Raw genomic sequence first — 17,647 nt, 5'->3', positions numbered from 1 at the left:
CTGCATGCAGGATGGAAACATTAATAGCATGTTAAGGTGTGGGTGGGTAAGTGAGTGGGTTAGTCGGTGAGTAGATTTAACATCACTCACAAGCAGTAGGAGGGAATAACTCCCATATGCCTTGTGTGAGTGCATGCTATTTGACCACCACACTGCACGTCCGATGCTCAGCATTGTCAAGACCACCATCTCAAAGATATGAATGAATGTGGCCATATAATTGTTTAGACCACCGACTAAAAACGAGTTTAAAAGGGTATTTGGCATACTCGTCCACGCTATCCAAAAATGTAATAGTTGTGAATATTACCCACACTTTACCCAACTAAATGCGACCTGCAGATCGTAGACTATGGTGTACTCCTTTGTCGCGCTTGTGGATAGAGGTAGGGATATATATAACAAAAATAACTTTCACCATCATTTAATCTGTCGAACCGGCGACATTCAGTCTCTCATCAACAGTCAGGCTTGCTTGAACCAATGCTGCTGAACGTCAAGATTGTGTATAGACAAATACCATGGGTCTCTGTAATGTCGGGGTTCCTAGTTCGACACGAAACTTTATAATACACAACACAAAATCAGAATCGATTTTCTTTAAACATGTCAGTGAACGGTGTCACCTCTAGCGGCTGGAGTTGGTGGTGGGGTCTCAATTCACAAATACGACATTCACGTGAGTGATTGCACTTGTAGTGTGATTCCACTTGTAGTGTGAGCTGAAGAATCAATATTAATCGATTCGCACCCGATGATCCTTACCCACACCGATGGTATAATGAACACGGTGACGAGAGGCGAGTGGGCTTGGGCAAGGACATGCCAATGGCGAGACGGTCCCGAGAGCCGGTGATCGAGACTAGCTACGGAATGGCAGCCAAACGAGAGATCGTATCAGAGTCCCTGGTTCCGGATACCGTGGAGACGGAGCGATCATATTAATCCCTTCGCTTGCAGGCGGTAGATGGGATTGTTAACATCGCCAGCACCTTAATACATAACGGATTTGGGGTGGGGAGGGAGGGCCGAAGCCTTTCAATCGGGGAGCACCGGCTGCGGAGCATGGATACCGTGCAGGAGAAATGAACGTCGGGCGCGCGTTGCGGCTGCTAAACAACGCGAGTGCCACAGCGTGGAACGAACGCACGCACGCACGCCTTTCGCTATAACGCGGGTGTTGACGGCGAGCTGTCAAGAGTGAGCTGGCGGTCGGCGTTATAGGGGCGCAGCGGTGTGGATTGCCGGGGGAGATGTGGGGGGCGAGTGCCATAGCTCGAAGGGTAGATAGCCACTGTGACGGGGTAGGGGGGACGACGACGACGACGAGGTGACACGCTTCACGTGTAACGCGCCGAATGAACCGAACACCCCCACCCCGGTGAACACGCTATCCCAACACCAATCACCCTCGCGCGCGCTCATTGGACAGCCGAGCAGGCCTAAGACCGTGACCGCGGGTAACCCGGGCCCCTCCCCCCCTCCAGCCCCCCCCCCACCTCATCCCTCCCACAGCCCCTCCCCCGCTAAACCATCGCCCGATCTCCACCCGCTCGCCACCAGACCCTGTGACGCCACGGCAACGGGGCCGTCCTATTGGTCGAGACCGGATAATTGTACAGTCAGCCCACGTCGTTGGGGAGGGGGCGGGGTTGGTGAAGGGTGGGTGGGGGGGGATGCAGACGCGGTGGGGCGGGGGGAAGTGGGGGGACACCCCCCACCCGCCCCTACCCCCCCACCCGCCCCTACCCCCCCCCCACGTGTGTCGCCGCTTCCGAGATATATCGATTGCGTATCCATATATAATACAGGCGCTACGCTAAGGAAGGTTGTGTGTGTTCACTGGACACCAAGGGCCTGCAGCGCCCCCCCCCCCTCACACACACAGCCCAAAGGCCCCCCCTTCCCCTGTGACCAACCACCACCATCACCACTTCCCACGACAACCACCATCATCATAAGCAGCAGCAGCGGCGGCATCGGGATTGGAACCAGCGTCGTATTTGACGCTAGAATTAAATCATTTTCGCCGGGGGAAGGGTTCTGAATTGTAATCGCTCGGCGGACTTCATTCGGCACCGGTCACCATCGTTGTCACTTGGCGGTAGTTATCCGTCAGCCTCGGCATCTTGAAGATTACAGAGAGCTTCAAGACCGGACCCCCCCCGCCACCCCCGAAATCTGACATCGGAGAGAGGAAGAAGACAAGACAAACCCCCTCCTCTTGCCGAGAGAAAAGACGTTCACATCAACCGCGGGCGTCTGAAAGATCCTGTGAATCATTCATTCATTCCGCCAGCCCGTTCATCCGTCGCTCGCGCACCGGTGCACGTCATCGTCAAATCAGTCTGTAATCCCTGCTCGGATTCGGCTGCACAGCAGGTAAGGCCCGTCTCCTTCTCCTCTCAGTGTTCCGTATGAATACATAAATACTGTTCGTCCAAAGGGCCCTGGCCGTCTGTCGTCGGCGGCGGAGGGCTGAAAAACGAATAGCTGAGCGACGAGCCATTGATTTTGTCGGTGCCGTAATTCGCTAATCTTATCTGCGCCGGGTTGAGTGTGTCTCTCTCGATCCATGACCCCGCGGTAGGCAGCAGCAGCAGCGATTTGTGTTCCCGTGTGTATTTGTGTGGCTAACGAATCTTGGTAGGGCACTGTGTTACCCGCCCCCTCTAAATTGAACATCACCGCATCTCCGATTAGCACGATTTGCTACGTACGGTGCGAAAGAAGTTGAGCATACACGCGTAAGTCGTGACATTGCTACTACCATGGCTGCTGCACTTTCCCTTTGTCAATCCACCGCTGGATTGACAAAGGGCCCTCCGCACGCCCTGCGTGTCCGTGGGGGGCTATTTGACCATACTTCTCCACGCCGGTCAGTGCGGATTGAATGTGTATAGGGGGCGGGAGTGAGTGGACATGCAGTGCTGACACCTACTGGCCACATCGCCTACCGCTCCGGTCGACTCCTCACCCATCCAAGCATTGGCCAGGCGCAAATTTCCTGCTTAGCTCCATAGTGCATGCCGGCTCACTTGGGTGAATGAGCCACTGTGTAATTAATGATAATTATTCAGAATTTAACTTGCAACGTTTTGTCAATCCACTTCTGAATGAAGGCATTTCCCCAGGGCCCTTATGTTGGTTATTCGGGCTTGTTTGACCATACTTCACCACGCTGGACAGTGCGGGTTGTATGTGCGTATATTGAACTTCTTTCGCACCGTACGTCGTCAACCGTGCTAATCGGAGGTGTGGTTATTAGAGGGATTGCCAGAGGACCGGTTTGAACATGTTGGCCGTGGCCCTGGACTCGAACTTAGGTTTTGCCCGGTTCAGAGTTGGTTTGTTTGACTGCGTTGACTGGGAAATCGCAGTGGCTTTACAATGCGACAGCTTTTGACGAGGGAGGTTTAGGGGCCTTCCTGCAGCGGTGTATAGATCAAGACTAATGACGGCAGAGCCATGGATTATTTTTTTGTTTTTAACACAATGCGTTCGCCTGTCCTGTGGCAGTTGCAACGCGAGCCTGAGAGCAAATACTGCAATGCGCAGTGACCCCGGCGACCCGACTTGCATTCCGGGTCACGGCCAACGTCAGTGGCAAGTGATTCATCTGAACCGGTCAATTCCCCTGCCCCCCCCCCCCCAACCAACCAACCCCTCTCCACCCTACCTTTGCCCCATTCACACACCGACAAGGCGTGTTGGGGGAGGCCTTCATCCAGCAGTGGATTGACAGAAGGGGCTATTCATTAGTGTCACGCCGACGTGACACCAGCGTACGTGATGACGTGTTGAAATGCGGGCGCTTTGAGATTCTCTGTAAAATTCGAATCGTATTTACGAACGGCGGAGCAGCGTAAACCGCAATATCCTTCATAGGAGACGTGCACGACATGGGGTTTATGTGTAGGGCTTGAATGAACTTGGCGCCGCCATGCTAATGTGGAATTGCCATTGTAGGCCGGGGGGTCCGCCATCGCAGATAATCACGTGTGAGCAGACAACTTGATGAGCGACTCACGCTACGATAACATGCGTCACAGTACAGTGTGTACTGTATATTCGCGTCCATGCGTCACGCGTGTGTTCTGCAAGTGTACACGTGGGGGAGCCCTTTAATGTCAGACCACAGCTTGGGAACAGGGCTTCCACCCAGAAAAACATGTCAACGTCAAGCCAACGTTGGTATGTGGCTTGAACCGTTGGACATGCATTGAACCAACGTTCCATCATTACTGTGCTCACAACGGGTGATGGGGGGCTTATTTGACCATACTTCACCACGCCGGTCAGTGCGGCCGGATGAGTATATAAGCACAGCAGAGTACAACAGTGGATTTTGCTGCGCTTGTCCACTGCTGACGATGTCGGCGTTTGTGGTCGCCCATCCCAGAATTATCTCTGCTTAGTTTCCGAGATCTGATCAGGCTCAGTTCGGGTGAGATTGGTCATTTTGCGACCGAACAGTACTGCATGTAATTACAGTATACAGTACCAAAATGTCAGGATATCGCATTCCGTTTTAATGTTGCTATAAATGCTGTCTCGAAATATTGCGGTAACTGTTTAGGTCAGAATTGCACGAAGATAATAGACTAATTAAAGCACCTAACATCCCCACATTCCCCCAACCCAAAGGCTTGCTAATTGCCAGTAGAGCCCATTTGTCCATCCACTACTGGATGAAGGCCCCCCCACACCGTATTGGTGAAGGGGGGTTGTTTGGCCATACTTTACCACACTGGCCATTGGTGTGTTCGTGAAGAGCAGAGTCGGGTGGGTCGGTTCAGATATCACTCGCCGCCACTGGCTGACCAGCCACAGTTGGGTCTCGAGGAAATACGACTGAAGGACCAACACTTTGATCCACCAGCAGTCGACTAATCTTTACACGTCGCCAGAGTGATTTACGGTGCCTAAATTGGCATTTAACACAAGGGTCCCAAGATTTTATGAACTGGCTTGGTCGGGAGTCGAACCCTCCTCTCTGGTTCGTGTAACGTGTGTGTAAGCTCGCAACCAACGCTGACAAAGGCATGAGTATGGGCACACGTGTGTACTGTACTATGTGTACTGTACTGGAACACGTGGCCACACCTTGATAATTTTAGTGACAAACCCCAAGAATCCATACGTAACCCCCCCCGCCTCACGGACAAGTGAAATCAAAGACCCAAGTGTAGCAGCTATGGCTTAAAAAAATAATGCTCATGTTGAATTAATTGAAATTCAGCACGAGTGCAAATACAACCTCAAAGTTGCCACCTTCCCCACAGACCGAACACAGACACTACACATGGTGTGCGGCATACTGCAATAAAGTTAATCGCACTATCAGTGTCACAATTCGGTTTAAATCAATTCCTGCCACCAGAAAACAAAGGCCAATTCCTGAACTATCCGTATCAAACCCGGAACAGGTGGCAAGCCCATCTCAAATGTGTATTCACACTCCCCTGCACGTACAGACAGCCCTTTTGTCAATCCACTGCTGGACGAGGGACTCCACCAATAGCGTTGCGGGTCGTGTGGATTATTTGACCATACTTCACCACGCCGGTCAGTGCGAGGGAGCATGGGCGCAAGAGAACAGCGCAAGTACAATAATGGATTTTGCTCCACTGCCCTCTGCTGCCCACCCTGTAGCTCCGAAGCCGCCTATGACACCCTGTTGGTGGGTTGGCACCCAATCATAAGCCTCAACGTTGGCCCAAACGTTTACACGTATACTTGGGAATCACAGTAGTGCAATAGATGGGGAGACAGAGGCTGCCCCAACGCACGAGTACCGGGAACAATCCCCACTCCCCGCGCGGCGTAAGGGGAGGCCCTCATCCAGCAGTGGAGTGACAAGAAGGAGGGCTGTACGCGTAACCCCCACGCGATTTGGTGCGGTTTGCAGTTGCTAACGCGTGGTCGTGGTGTTGTACAGTGGATGTCTGTGTGTGTGTGAGCCGCATGTTGATGCAATTCCCTCCATTCAGCTCTGCTGCTAAGTCCACTGAATGGCATTGTTTTTGTTGTACGCTGAAAGAGCACCATTGTTGTACTGCACATCTATGTTCCCGCCTTAATCCGCAACGACACGGCGACGTAAATTAAATATGGTTACGTAATAACCCACGATCCGCGCGGCGTGGCCGACAAGTCAGGGCCGTCGTCCAGCAGTGGATTGGGGGGGGGGTGAACCCAGTAAACGTGTCAACATTGAGTCAAACGTTAACACGTTTACTGGGACTGTAACCTGTACAGCACTGCAGTCCGGTGAAGGCAGCATTGGATCAATGAGACCCAGAAGAACACATCGGTTTATACAGCTTTGAGGTTTAACGAAGCAAGCACATTCAGAGTGCAGTTATGATTCGGTGTGGCAGGAATGCTGCGGTGATGTCCATGGTCGGCTCACTAGATTTGCAACGCAAAGGCGTCTAGGACGGCCTTCATCCAGCAGTGGATTGACAAAGGGCTATGGAATTACAGTGCTGTATTATTTTATAATCACCATTCGCTTTCGCCTTTGGAATTCCACTACTGTACGTACTGAATTTCATGGGCATTGCTGCATACACTGAATGCAACGTTACGTAAGGCGGAGGAGGTGCGGTCGTGAATTGCATAGCTCGCGTTAATGCTGACGATGTCTCCACTAAAGGAAACACCGGCGAAGCCCTCTAGACTCTAGGTACTGTATTTGGCCTACTCTTCCACGCTGGCAAGACGTTTTAGAAGTGGGTTTATCCCACAGTTTATCCCACCGCTGTGTACACATTTATACTGCTGCGTGGACAGAGAAAGAAACGTGCTCATTGTTTGAACCGCCGCCCCGGGAGAACGATCGAACCGACGACCTCTGAATTGCAAGCCACAAAGGCTTGCAAACCGTCGAATACAATAGCGCAATGGCCAATGGTGGGAACGAACCAATGAGTGTGGCAACCAATGCGGAGCAAACACAACCCGATAGTTTAACCACAGGTGCAGGATTGGGGGCGATGGAAGTCAGCTCGTGTTTGCAAAAGGAGCTAGAAGGGGTGTCGTCAAACACGTGCCCAGGCCCTGTGGTGGAGAGATGCTTTTGTGTTTTTTTTATTCCATTCAGCAGTGGATAAACCCACACGGATCCCCGCCTCGACACGTGCTCCACACGTGGTCCCCGCGTGGTGTTAGGGGGCGGGGCCGTGTCTAAAGCGCGCCCTGCTATTGGTCGCTGCTCGCGCGACGTCACCGCGTCGAATCGCTGGTCACGTTGCCCGAACGCGCGCGCGACATGTACCGGTCACGTGACGCGGCTTCTGACGCTGTTGAAGCTTTAAAATTTAAGCTTTTTTTATATAAACTGCAACTACCTTAATTACACAAAATGTAATAGTTTTTTTAAAGTATAAGTTTCAATATAAACTTTTGGATTTCTGCCCCCCCCCCACCCGCCCTACAACATAAAACTGACTGAAAAAAAAATACGTGGTTAATGCAGACTTTATTGCTTGCTAAATGTTTCTTATTTGGTGTTTGAACAGCTTAACAACTTATTTTTATTTTCATACTTTGATACTGGCACAAAAAAGGTCCCATTTTGTAGCTGCTATGATCGTGCATTGTCCTTGTACTGTTCGCCTTTTGGCATTCCGTGGCCTGACACTTGGCCATAAAGAAGGCTACCTCTGGTGTAGATCAATCAGTTTAAAAGACAATGCTTGTATGTTATATTTATCAGAGCAGGTTCACCACAAGCACGGGTGGTTAATGCAGGTGGTGTTTGAACATCTCAACGTCTGTTTTATTGCCACAAAGGGTAAAACCTATTTTTTTGTCATTAATAAAATATGTTTTATGATATACTGCACTGCACGCAAAGCCAATATTTACGCAGTCCCGTCGAGAATAATCATCGGCCTGGCTAGATAATTCGGCCAATTCCCCTGATGAAGTATAACACAGTTGTACACCTTCTTTGGTTCTTTCGGTAAAGTCACGTAGAATGAGAATAAAATAATAAATTGATAAAAGAAAATAACACAATAATATTCTCACGACGTTTCGGCCACAACACAAGCGGCCTTCATCAGGTGAAGGGACGAGACTGTCTGGTAGGACAGCGCTGGAGTGATGAAGGCCGCTTGTGTTGTGGCCGAAACGTCGTGAGAATATTATTGTGTTATTTTCTTTTATCAATTTATTATTTTATTCTCATTCTACGTGACTTTACCGAAAGAACCAAAGAAGATGAATCATTGCAGTCACGAAAGCTTTAAATCGAAATTTAACAGAGTTGTACACGTCTAGCAACAGTTCATCTTGCAGCCCGTCGGGTTTATCCACTGCTGGATGAGTGGGTTGTTGGCAGGGCCTTCCCTTCGCCGTGCAGCAGCTGGGGCCAGTGAGGATCATTCGACCATACTTCACCACTCCGGTCAATGCGAGGTGTGAGTACAGCACCGTGGGTGTTGCTGCACCACCCAAGATTATTTCACCTACCCACAAACACCCACGTAATCTCTTGTTTTTTTTTTGTTAGCGTTTGGTGATCAACACATGCAACGATTTAATTATGGAGGCTCAGTCCTGCTTGTCTTTTGGGATTTTTGTTTTTTAACGTGTTAACCTTCACTTATCCCGCTAGAACCCGCGTGGTGAAGTATGGTCAGGTCACCCCCCCCCCCCCCCCATGACTCGTACGCCGTGAGTTTAAGGCCCTCATCCAGCAGTGGAGATTCACAAACGGGCTTTGCGTGTACAGTACATGTTTAGAGCTGTAGTAGTAATAATAATAAATATTAATAACTTATGGAGTTATAGAATTTGGCGGGAACGTGTTGGTATCGTGAAGAGACCCGACCGGTTCGTGGCCGCTTCCACGTAAAATGAATTCGTGGCTGATGAAAACTACAACAAATGGTTGTTTACGCATACGTTTGTTTCATATATATATATATTTTTCATGTTTTATTTTATTTTATCGTGTGTCAAAAGTCAGCAATATATTTGTTTTATGTTTTAACTGGTTACCAGCGCATGGCAGCATGCAATGTTAATGGATGGAGGCCTTCCTTTAGTGATGATGTTGGAGGGACCGTCCATCATACTACTGTGTGTTAGATCAAAACATAAATACTGCACATTAAATACGTAGATTCCAGCCAATCCACCAAAAATATAGAGGTTTAACCAAGTTATACCGGTCATGGGTTTGTTTTTAACCATACTTCACCACGCTGGTCAATCTGCGTTGCTTGGGGTTGGATAATGGGGGGGGGGGGGGGGGGGTTGGTGAGGGTGGCAGGACCATCACTGATATAACCTGCCACTTAGATTAGCTGTGGCCAGGAGTTGAACTCGGGCGCTCCGGGTGCATAGCACAACGTGCCGCCGCCACCGCCGCCGCCACCACTGCACCCTTAATACATAATTGAGATAACTGTTAACAATATACAGAGTCATTTTGTCACTGATGGGCAGTGGAGGAGGTCATGCTTGCTAAGTCCTCGTTATGGTGGGTTTAGATTGCGTTTCGGTACTGAAACGTGGCCTGGTAAGGTCGCTCAATGAGGCGAATGCCAGATGGCCTGTGGAGCACATTGCACTATTTGAATTTCAACCCTGGGACTATAATTTCTATATTGCAATATCACCCCATAACCCCCGCTCCACCCAGGATGCGCCAGTGCCCTAAAGCAGTGGTTCCTCATCAGTCTGGACCTGTGTAGTGCTCACTGTCAACCTTCAAAACCATTTTTGTAGATCACCGTGCACCAATAATATTCTTTTTAAATGTAAACCCACTCTAAATTGTAGCATCTGCAACAGTTCCAGGGATCAAGTTCCTTGCCAATGCTGTTGCGAAAATCAATGTGTCACTGATAAATCATCATCAGCCATGATCAATCCACTGTTGGATGAAGGCCTCTCCAAGTTGTCGCCATCTCTTGTGATCCTGCGTTGTAATAATCCACCCAGCAGCGGTACTTGTCGGGTCAAAGTTATGTCTTGCTCAAATGAGCATCTCGGCTCTCCAACTTACAGCCCTGAGCCAGTGGTGGACATTACTCACTGCTTTGACAGGGGTGAGTCTATCAACAGGACAACCACTATTGACTTCTTCACAAAGTGGGACTCATTTTAGCGACCCCAGGAGGGATGATGGGTTGAGTCGAACCCCCATACAGGGTGTCAACTCGCAACCTTGCGATTGCAAACCGCTCGCTCTGTACCGGCTGAGCCACCGGGCCGGATTTCAATGCTGCTCCATATATATAGAGATTATAAACTTAATTAAATATTTATCTTATTGAGCTCTTTTCCTGTACTAAATGCCATGTGTAAATCTACATCACGGAAAGATGATGAAGCCTCAAAAAACCAGCCCATTGATTACGATGTTTGATTACCTTATTCGCAGAGTGCGCCACATATCGTGTATACTCAACGCGCAGCGGGCCCACTGAATTATTGATGGTGTTGTCGCTTGCGTTTAAAATCATTTACTGTATGCCACACTGGAGGCGTCTCCTCGGAAACCCTGGGTGATGTTCGCATCGCACACGTCCTCCATTTTAATTACACTTAGACGGCGCTAGTGTGAAGGGTGCGCAACAGAAGTGCAGCTTTGTGACTTTCCACACATTTTGGTCACTGCTGTGCTCCGAATGTTGCCCCTTCCCCAACCTTTGCTTGTGGCCTAGCATGGTTGGTTGGCAGAGGCCCCCCCCTGCCCACAACCTGTCTGCCTTCCCACCTCTTCGTAGCCTGGGACCTGGGATCCCGTGCAATTGGACGGCCTGCACACTCCAGAGCTACACCGGTGGTTTTGGTGTCAGTAGCTGCGCTGTGAATGTTGTTTCCTTCTCATTCCTCCCCACCCCTCCGCCATTTTCCACAGCAACATGGCCACCGAGGTGGTGATCGCCGGCATGGCGGGCAAACTGCCCGAAGCTGACAACCTCAACGAGTTCTGGGAGAACCTCATCAACGGGGTGGACATGGTGACAGAAGATGACCGTCGCTGGAAACCAGGTGGGATGGTCGAGCGGTTGGGGTTACCACCTGTCCTGGTTTTCCCAAAATCTTCATCTTTATCACGGTGGCTAAGCACAGGCCCATACAATGCAAATTTGCCATCAACAAACAGCGCTGATTAAAGTTGTTGTAGATAAGAGCTAATACTCTTCTTGAATTGTACAAGGTTATTATTGTCAGAGCTTGGGGAAAAGCAGTGTGGTAAATTGGTAAAAAGGTGAATGAGTGAGTGGATGAATGAATGAGTGGGTGAGTGGTTAAGCGGGCAGGGTGAGGGTGAGCGGGTGAGTGTGTGGTTGTGACCTGCAGTGTTAGTGGTGGTGGTTGAACACAGTGAGATGGACGAGATGACTCGGTCGGTGTCTGATAGGCCGAGGCCTCAACACGGGTGGAGGAATCGAGGAGTGATTTGCTCACAGGAACGGTAACCATGGTAGCTGTGCCCCTGACGACTCTACTCAATATCCCGTCCTCCATCCCCGTGCCGCAAGGTCTGTACGGGCTGCCCCCTCGAAACGGCAAGCTGAAGGATATCAGCAAGTTTGACGCGGCGTTCTTTGGCGTTCATCCCAAACAAGCCAACACCATGGATCCCCAGCTCAGGCTGCTCATGGAGCTCACCTACGAAGCCATCGTAGATGCTGGTAACGCGTTGCGTGCCTGCGTGCGCGCGTCCCTGTGTGCATGTTTGTCAGCCGTTCTCATTTGCCGCGCGTCCATTCCGCGTGCATTCACTTCGGTCTGCTCGTCTGCGTTGGTTGAGTGTGCGCGCGTTGTTTGCCGTGAATGTGTCGTTCACACGTTTGTGGGTTTTGGTGTTCACAGTTTGAATTCATGCCTTCGCATCGGTGGATCTGTGTTTGCCATCCACCTATCTGCGTGTTCTTGTGTTATCCGTATTTGCCTTTCACAGTTTCACGTTTGCTCGTCTGTCGTTCAAGCGTTTGTGTGTCCGCACGTTCGCGCTGTCACTCCGGTGCTTGTGTGGAGTCCACGTGTAAGGGTACAGACCTGTACTCGAGCGTGCGCGTGCGTCCCTGTGCTTGCTTGCTCTTGCGTGCGTGCTCGTCGCTTGCGTTTGCTCAAAACTAATTCGTACTTGTGCGCGTGCATGCATGTGCTCACGCGCATGTGGGGAGCGATAGTGTAGCGGTTAGCGCGCTGCGCTATGAACCTGGCGACCCGGGTTCGATTCCCGCTCACGGCCAACACCAGTGACGATTATCTGAACCGGTCCCGGGCCTCCCCTAGGTCGACTCAGCCTCAAATGAGTACCTGGTGCGGTGTGTAAACATTGCCACTAGGGAGACAAAGGCGGTCGGGCGTGGTGCTGGCTACCCACCCCCTCGTGTACCGTTCCGGCCTTCATAGGTGCTCGCTAACAGCACTTGCCCCTACAGTCTGTTAAGGCTATACGGGGGATCTTTGTGTATTCATGTGCGTGCGTGCGTGTGTGTGTGCGCACTTAGTAGGGGGCACAGGTGGTGTATCGGCCAGTCATCTCAGTCAGTCGACCCGTGGCACCTGGGTCTGCCCCGGGCGTTCGACACTTCACTTGGCCTTAACGTGCACATAGCCTGGCACAAGCGCCGTGGTGATGTCACCACTACTTAGTGGCAAATGGGGGTTGTTATTGTTCGCACATTCCATGCACCCTACCTCACGTGCTCCCGTGTGTGCGCGCGTGCGACAGGCCTGAACCCACAGCTGCTGCGTGGTACCAACACGGGCGTATGGGTGGGCGTAAGCGGCTCGGAGGCCGGGGAGGCCCTGAGCCGCGACCCCGCCGAGCTGCTGGGCTACAGCATGACGGGCTGCCAGCGCGCCATGCTTGCCAACCGCCTCTCTTACTTCTTCGACCTCAAAGGTGAGCGCCAGCGACATTGCTGTCAAGAGCGCCGTCGGTTCTTCTGCACTGGGGGTTGGTGGGGAGGGAGCGTTGCGGGCCCGAGGATAGGCTAAGATGCCACACTTGCCAAGAGGGGCAGTATTGGACTCAGGGGGCGGGAGGGGGGCCCATTCACTCATTGCACCAGGGCCCACGATACATGCTCACAATACTAGGCCACTTGCTAAAACCATCAGAATTAACACTGATTTACCACAGCATTCATAAAAAACACTGGTTTGCGATTATAAAAAAACCCAGCATCGGTAATAAGGAAAAGGTTTCCCACTGCTGCTATTTTACCAGGTAAGGCCCACTTAGCTGTGTAGCTCTTTTACGGAAGTGATAGCTCAACGAAGTGGCTCATCACGTGAACATGTATAGCAGCCGAATACTCTAATAGCACGTTGATTCTAAATGTGGAGGGCAAAACCGGAGGACCTGGAGAAAAATACACACCGATCCCCCGCCCCTCGCTCCCTCCCTGACTCCGCAGGCCCCAGCTCGGCCATTGACACGGCGTGCTCGTCCAGCCTGCTGGCCCTGGAGAACGCCTTCCAGGCCATCCGCTCGGGCCAGTGCGAGGCGGCCGTGGTGGCCGGCGTCAACCTGTTGCTGAAGCCCAACACCTCGGTGCAGTTCATGAAGCTTGGCATGCTGAGCCCCGAGGGGACCTGCAAGGCCTTCGACGCCGCCGGTGCGTCGAGGGTTTACCGCATGTCCACTTTTTTTACACCGGTACCGGCCTGGTGTTTTTTTTTTTTTTATCAGCCGTGCCTTGTGGTTATAATTACGATGATGGTGATGATAGTAATAATAAACACAAATTATGGCTCGTGCGGCGAAGCGTGACGAGTTCAAAGGTCGCGCCAGCTGCTGCTGTTAGGTGGCTGTGTCTCATCTGCAGCAGCACGCCCATAAATCCTTAACGAGGCCATAACTCAAGGTAGAGCTCCCACAATCACCTGGGATATCAGTAAAGTTTGTATAACATCAATTTTCAATCTGCTTTCCCTTTCGAGTACGAATGAATGGGGTCACAGCGGTCAGGCCTGCCCTGTGTTTTTTAACACCAGAGCTGTGGAACAGCTTCACCAGAAGTATCGTGAATTTTGTAGTGATTATTATTGCTCCGCGTATTTTCCCAGGAGAGCCTCGCTGAGTCTCATGACTTTTTCGCGAGGCTCCTGCCAAGTGCGATGATTTCTGTGTCCATTTCGTATCGGTAATTTGCGGTGTCATTTTGTAAATTTTGGCACAGTTGGACTGTTGACACCGGCACACAATGATCCTCACCTTGTCCTTGATGTCACGGGATCTTCAACGTGCAGTGTTAATCATTTACCTTTGTTCTGGTGTCTCACGTACTGCATGGGAGGCGCGGTCTAAAACATAAGTAACGATGCCTGATGATGGTCGTGGATGGCGGTTGGGATGAGCGGTGCCAGTGCCGCACTGACGGATTGGCCGTTGCTGCTGGCACCTTCGCGCCCCCTAAGCTCCTCCACCCGCCCCCCCCCCCCCCCCGTCCGCATATCCAGGTAACGGCTACTGCCGTTCCGAAGCGGCCGTGGTGGTGCTGCTCACGAGCAAGAGGCTCGCCAAACGTGTGTACGCCACCGTGCTCAACGCACGCAGCAACACGGACGGATACAAGGAACAAGGTAACGCACACGCAGCTACAACAACACGAGTCCCAACCCTGCCTCTGTGCATCCGTGCGCTTGTGCATGGGTTTTTGTACGTTCGCTAACAATGCTCTCTCCAACGGCCCAGTAAACGTGGAACATTGGGCCAACCAATGGTTTCAACCTCACGGCCACTTTCCATGTTTACTGGGAGTCTGTTAAAGGCTGCACGGGGGTATCTTAGTCTTTGTTAGCGCGCCTCTGCTAACGCGTGCGTGTGTGTGTTGTGGTGCCCGCCGCAGGCGTGACGTTCCCGTCGGGCGAGATGCAGCAGGAGCTGCTGCGCGCCGTGTACGCCGAGTGCGGCGTGCAGCCGAGCACCGTCGAGTACGTGGAGGCGCACGGCACCGGTACCAAGGTGGGCGACCCGCAGGAGGCTGGCGGCATCGTCAACGTCTTCTGCCAGGGGGAGCGCCCGCCCCTTCTCGTCGGCTCCACCAAGTCCAACATGGGCCACCCCGAACCGGCGTCCGGCCTGGCCGCGCTGGCCAAGGTGAGTTTGGCGCCCATGTGCGTACGTGCGCGTGTCTGTTGCTGCGCAGCGGTTTAGCGCACTGCGCTTTGAACCCGGCGAGCCAAGTTCCATTCCCGCTCGTGACCAATAACAGCGGCGAATATTTGAATCGGTCCTGGGCCATGAGTACTTGTTGCGGTGTGTAAAACGTCACCGCTAAGGAGACAAAGGCGGCCGCTCGTGTTCCCAGCCACACTACCCTCTTGTGTGCCGTGCTGGGCTTTGTAGGTGCTCGCTAACAGCACTTGCCCCAACAGGCTGCAAAAGGCTGTACGGGGGATCGTTGTCTTGTTGTACTCGCTGTATCTCATGTCCATCTCCTTTCCATCTCCTGCTTACCTCTCTTGAGTTATTGTACTAAATCATCATCATCATCACTCGCGGTTCTGCGAGGCAGCGATCCCATCATCTCGCTGCCCCTGCACTAAGCTGAAGCCGCCACTCCGCCTCCGCGTTGTACGTCCCCTCGGACGCGTTCCCCGAGAGTTGTCGTCGTCGTTACGGGAGTTCTCACGATCGCTGCATTACGGACGGACCGGACGGATGGCACCGAACCCGATAAAGCCCCCTCCTGTGCCCGGGCGTTCAGGTGATCCTGTCCCTGGAGCATGGCGTGTGGGCGCCCAACCTGCACTACCACGAGCCCAACCCGGACATCCCGGCGCTCACGGACGGCCGTATCACCGTGGTGACGACGCCCACGCCGTGCCGTGGCGGCGTCGTCGGCCTCAACTCATTCGGCTTCGGCGGCTCCAACGTCCACGTGGTGCTGCAGCCGTACGGCAAGCCGGGAGGCGCCGGCACCGCCGGCACCGACGTGGCGGAGCCCGGCGTGCCCAAACTGGCGCTGGCGGCGGGAAGGACCGCCGAGGCGGTGTCGGCGATGCTGTCGCACGCGCGCGCCAACTCCGACAGCCCCGGGCTGGTGCAGCTGCTGAACGAGGTGTCGGCACTGCCCACCACCGGCATGCCGTTCCGAGGCTTCACGCTCGTCGCCGACGAGGAGGGGGGCGAGGAGGAGGAGGTCGGGCAGGGCGCCAGCAACCGTCCGCTCTGGTACATCTGCTCAGGTGGGTGCCGCTCAGCCAGTGCCGCTGCTGTGGTTGTTGTCGTCGTTCTCGTCGGCGGCGGCGGCGGCGGCGTAGTCACTGTCGCGGTGATCACCGTTGCGTTAAACTGAAATTACTTTGGCTCTGTCGGGTGGTCCAACCCACAAAATTTGTTTCGAATCATGTCGTATGATTAAACTTATTCACTGCATTCTAAATGAACTGCGAACCTGGGCCACGCCTAGGTCTATTGAAACCTTAAATTATTACCGAGTGCATTGAGGATTTTTCCACACCACCCCTGTGTGTGCCGTGCCGGCCTTGATTGGTGTTCACTAACATCCCCCGCCGTAACAGCCTGTGTAGGCTGTGTGTGCGTGTGCGAGTGGCATTGCAGCGGCTAACGCGCTGCACTACGAACCCGGGGACCAGAGTTCGATTCCCGCTCACGTCCCATTACCGGTGACGATTTCCTAAATTAGTCCTTGGCCTCTCCGAGGTCAACTCAGCCTCAAATGAATAACTAGTGCATCGTGTAAACATCGCCACTGGGGAGACAAAAGCGGCCGGGCGTGGTGCCGGCAACTCACTGCCTCGTGTGCCGTGCCGGCCTGCATAGTTGCTGCTGGCTAGCGGCGTTTGCCCCAGCAGTCTGTTGAGGCTTCACGGGGGTGGTGGGGATCTTCGTCGTTGCGCCCGTGCGTGAGCGCAGGCATGGGCACGCAGTGGCCGGGCATGGGCAAGGACCTGATGTCGCTGGGTTCGTTCCGCGCGTCGGTGGAGCGCACGGCGAGCGCGCTGTCCGACACGGGGCTGGACCTCGTGCGGCTCCTCACCCACGCCGACAAGTCCACCTTCGAGGACACGGTCAACTCCTTCGTGGGACTCGCCGCCATTCAGGCAAGGCCCGCCGGCCTGCGGCTCCGCCGCTCGCTCCCTGCCCCGAATGCCAGATGCCGCGTCCTCAACAGCCGTGATCTATCCTCTGCTAGATGAGGGCTTCCCCTGGATTCGAATCCACGATTTGTCAGCGGTTGTAGACTCAGAGCTCCGACCTCCAAGCCGCCCCCGGCCGCCTCGCCCCAGTCATCTGGGCCCGGCGGCCTCACCCCGGTGGCGTGTTCTTAAAAGCGGCTGACATTGCGTGCATTGCTGCCGCCCGCTGTACGCCGTGCAGATCGCGCAGATCGACATGCTGGTGGAGATGGGGCTGCGCCCGGACGGCATCGTGGGCCACTCGGTGGGCGAGCTGGCGTGCGGCTACGCGGACGGCTCGCTGTCGCGGCAGGAGGTCGTGCAGGCGGCGTACTGGCGCGGCCGCTGCATCAAGGAGGCCAAGCTCCCCGCGGGCGCCATGGCGGCCGTCGGTGAGAGACGCGCTCGCATCATCATCATCACCATCGCACGCGCACACAAGCTCGTGCACGGCTACGTGCACGCTCGTGCATTCTCGTGAGGCAGGCTCGTACAGTCGCGTGCATCGCTG

General features: G+C 53.3%; 1 protein-coding gene across 1 annotated transcript in view; it reads left to right on the top strand.

Annotated features, from left to right (window-relative positions):
* The first annotated feature begins 1,805 nt into the window (after nucleotides 1-1,805).
* Nucleotides 1,806-17,647, top strand: part of FASN (fatty acid synthase) — a 39,221-nt gene continuing 23,379 nt past the window's right edge. The window contains exons 1-10 of the mRNA XM_032966895.2: nucleotides 1,806-2,382; nucleotides 10,886-11,019; nucleotides 11,514-11,666; nucleotides 12,716-12,889; nucleotides 13,407-13,607; nucleotides 14,452-14,574; nucleotides 14,841-15,091; nucleotides 15,702-16,182; nucleotides 16,874-17,061; nucleotides 17,339-17,528. Of these exons, the coding sequence (XP_032822786.2) occupies nucleotides 10,890-11,019; nucleotides 11,514-11,666; nucleotides 12,716-12,889; nucleotides 13,407-13,607; nucleotides 14,452-14,574; nucleotides 14,841-15,091; nucleotides 15,702-16,182; nucleotides 16,874-17,061; nucleotides 17,339-17,528 (1,891 nt within the window). The 5' untranslated portion in view covers nucleotides 1,806-2,382; nucleotides 10,886-10,889. The remainder of the gene's footprint in view (nucleotides 2,383-10,885; nucleotides 11,020-11,513; nucleotides 11,667-12,715; nucleotides 12,890-13,406; nucleotides 13,608-14,451; nucleotides 14,575-14,840; nucleotides 15,092-15,701; nucleotides 16,183-16,873; nucleotides 17,062-17,338; nucleotides 17,529-17,647) is intronic.

This window comes from Petromyzon marinus, chromosome 37 (genome assembly GCF_048934315.1).
Source record: "Petromyzon marinus isolate PM22_M1 ecotype Great Lakes invasive population chromosome 37, UKy_Petmar_22M1.pri1.0, whole genome shotgun sequence".
Classification (NCBI taxonomy): domain Eukaryota; kingdom Metazoa; phylum Chordata; class Hyperoartia; order Petromyzontiformes; family Petromyzontidae; genus Petromyzon; species Petromyzon marinus.
This window is presented reverse-complemented; position numbering and strand designations above follow the sequence as displayed.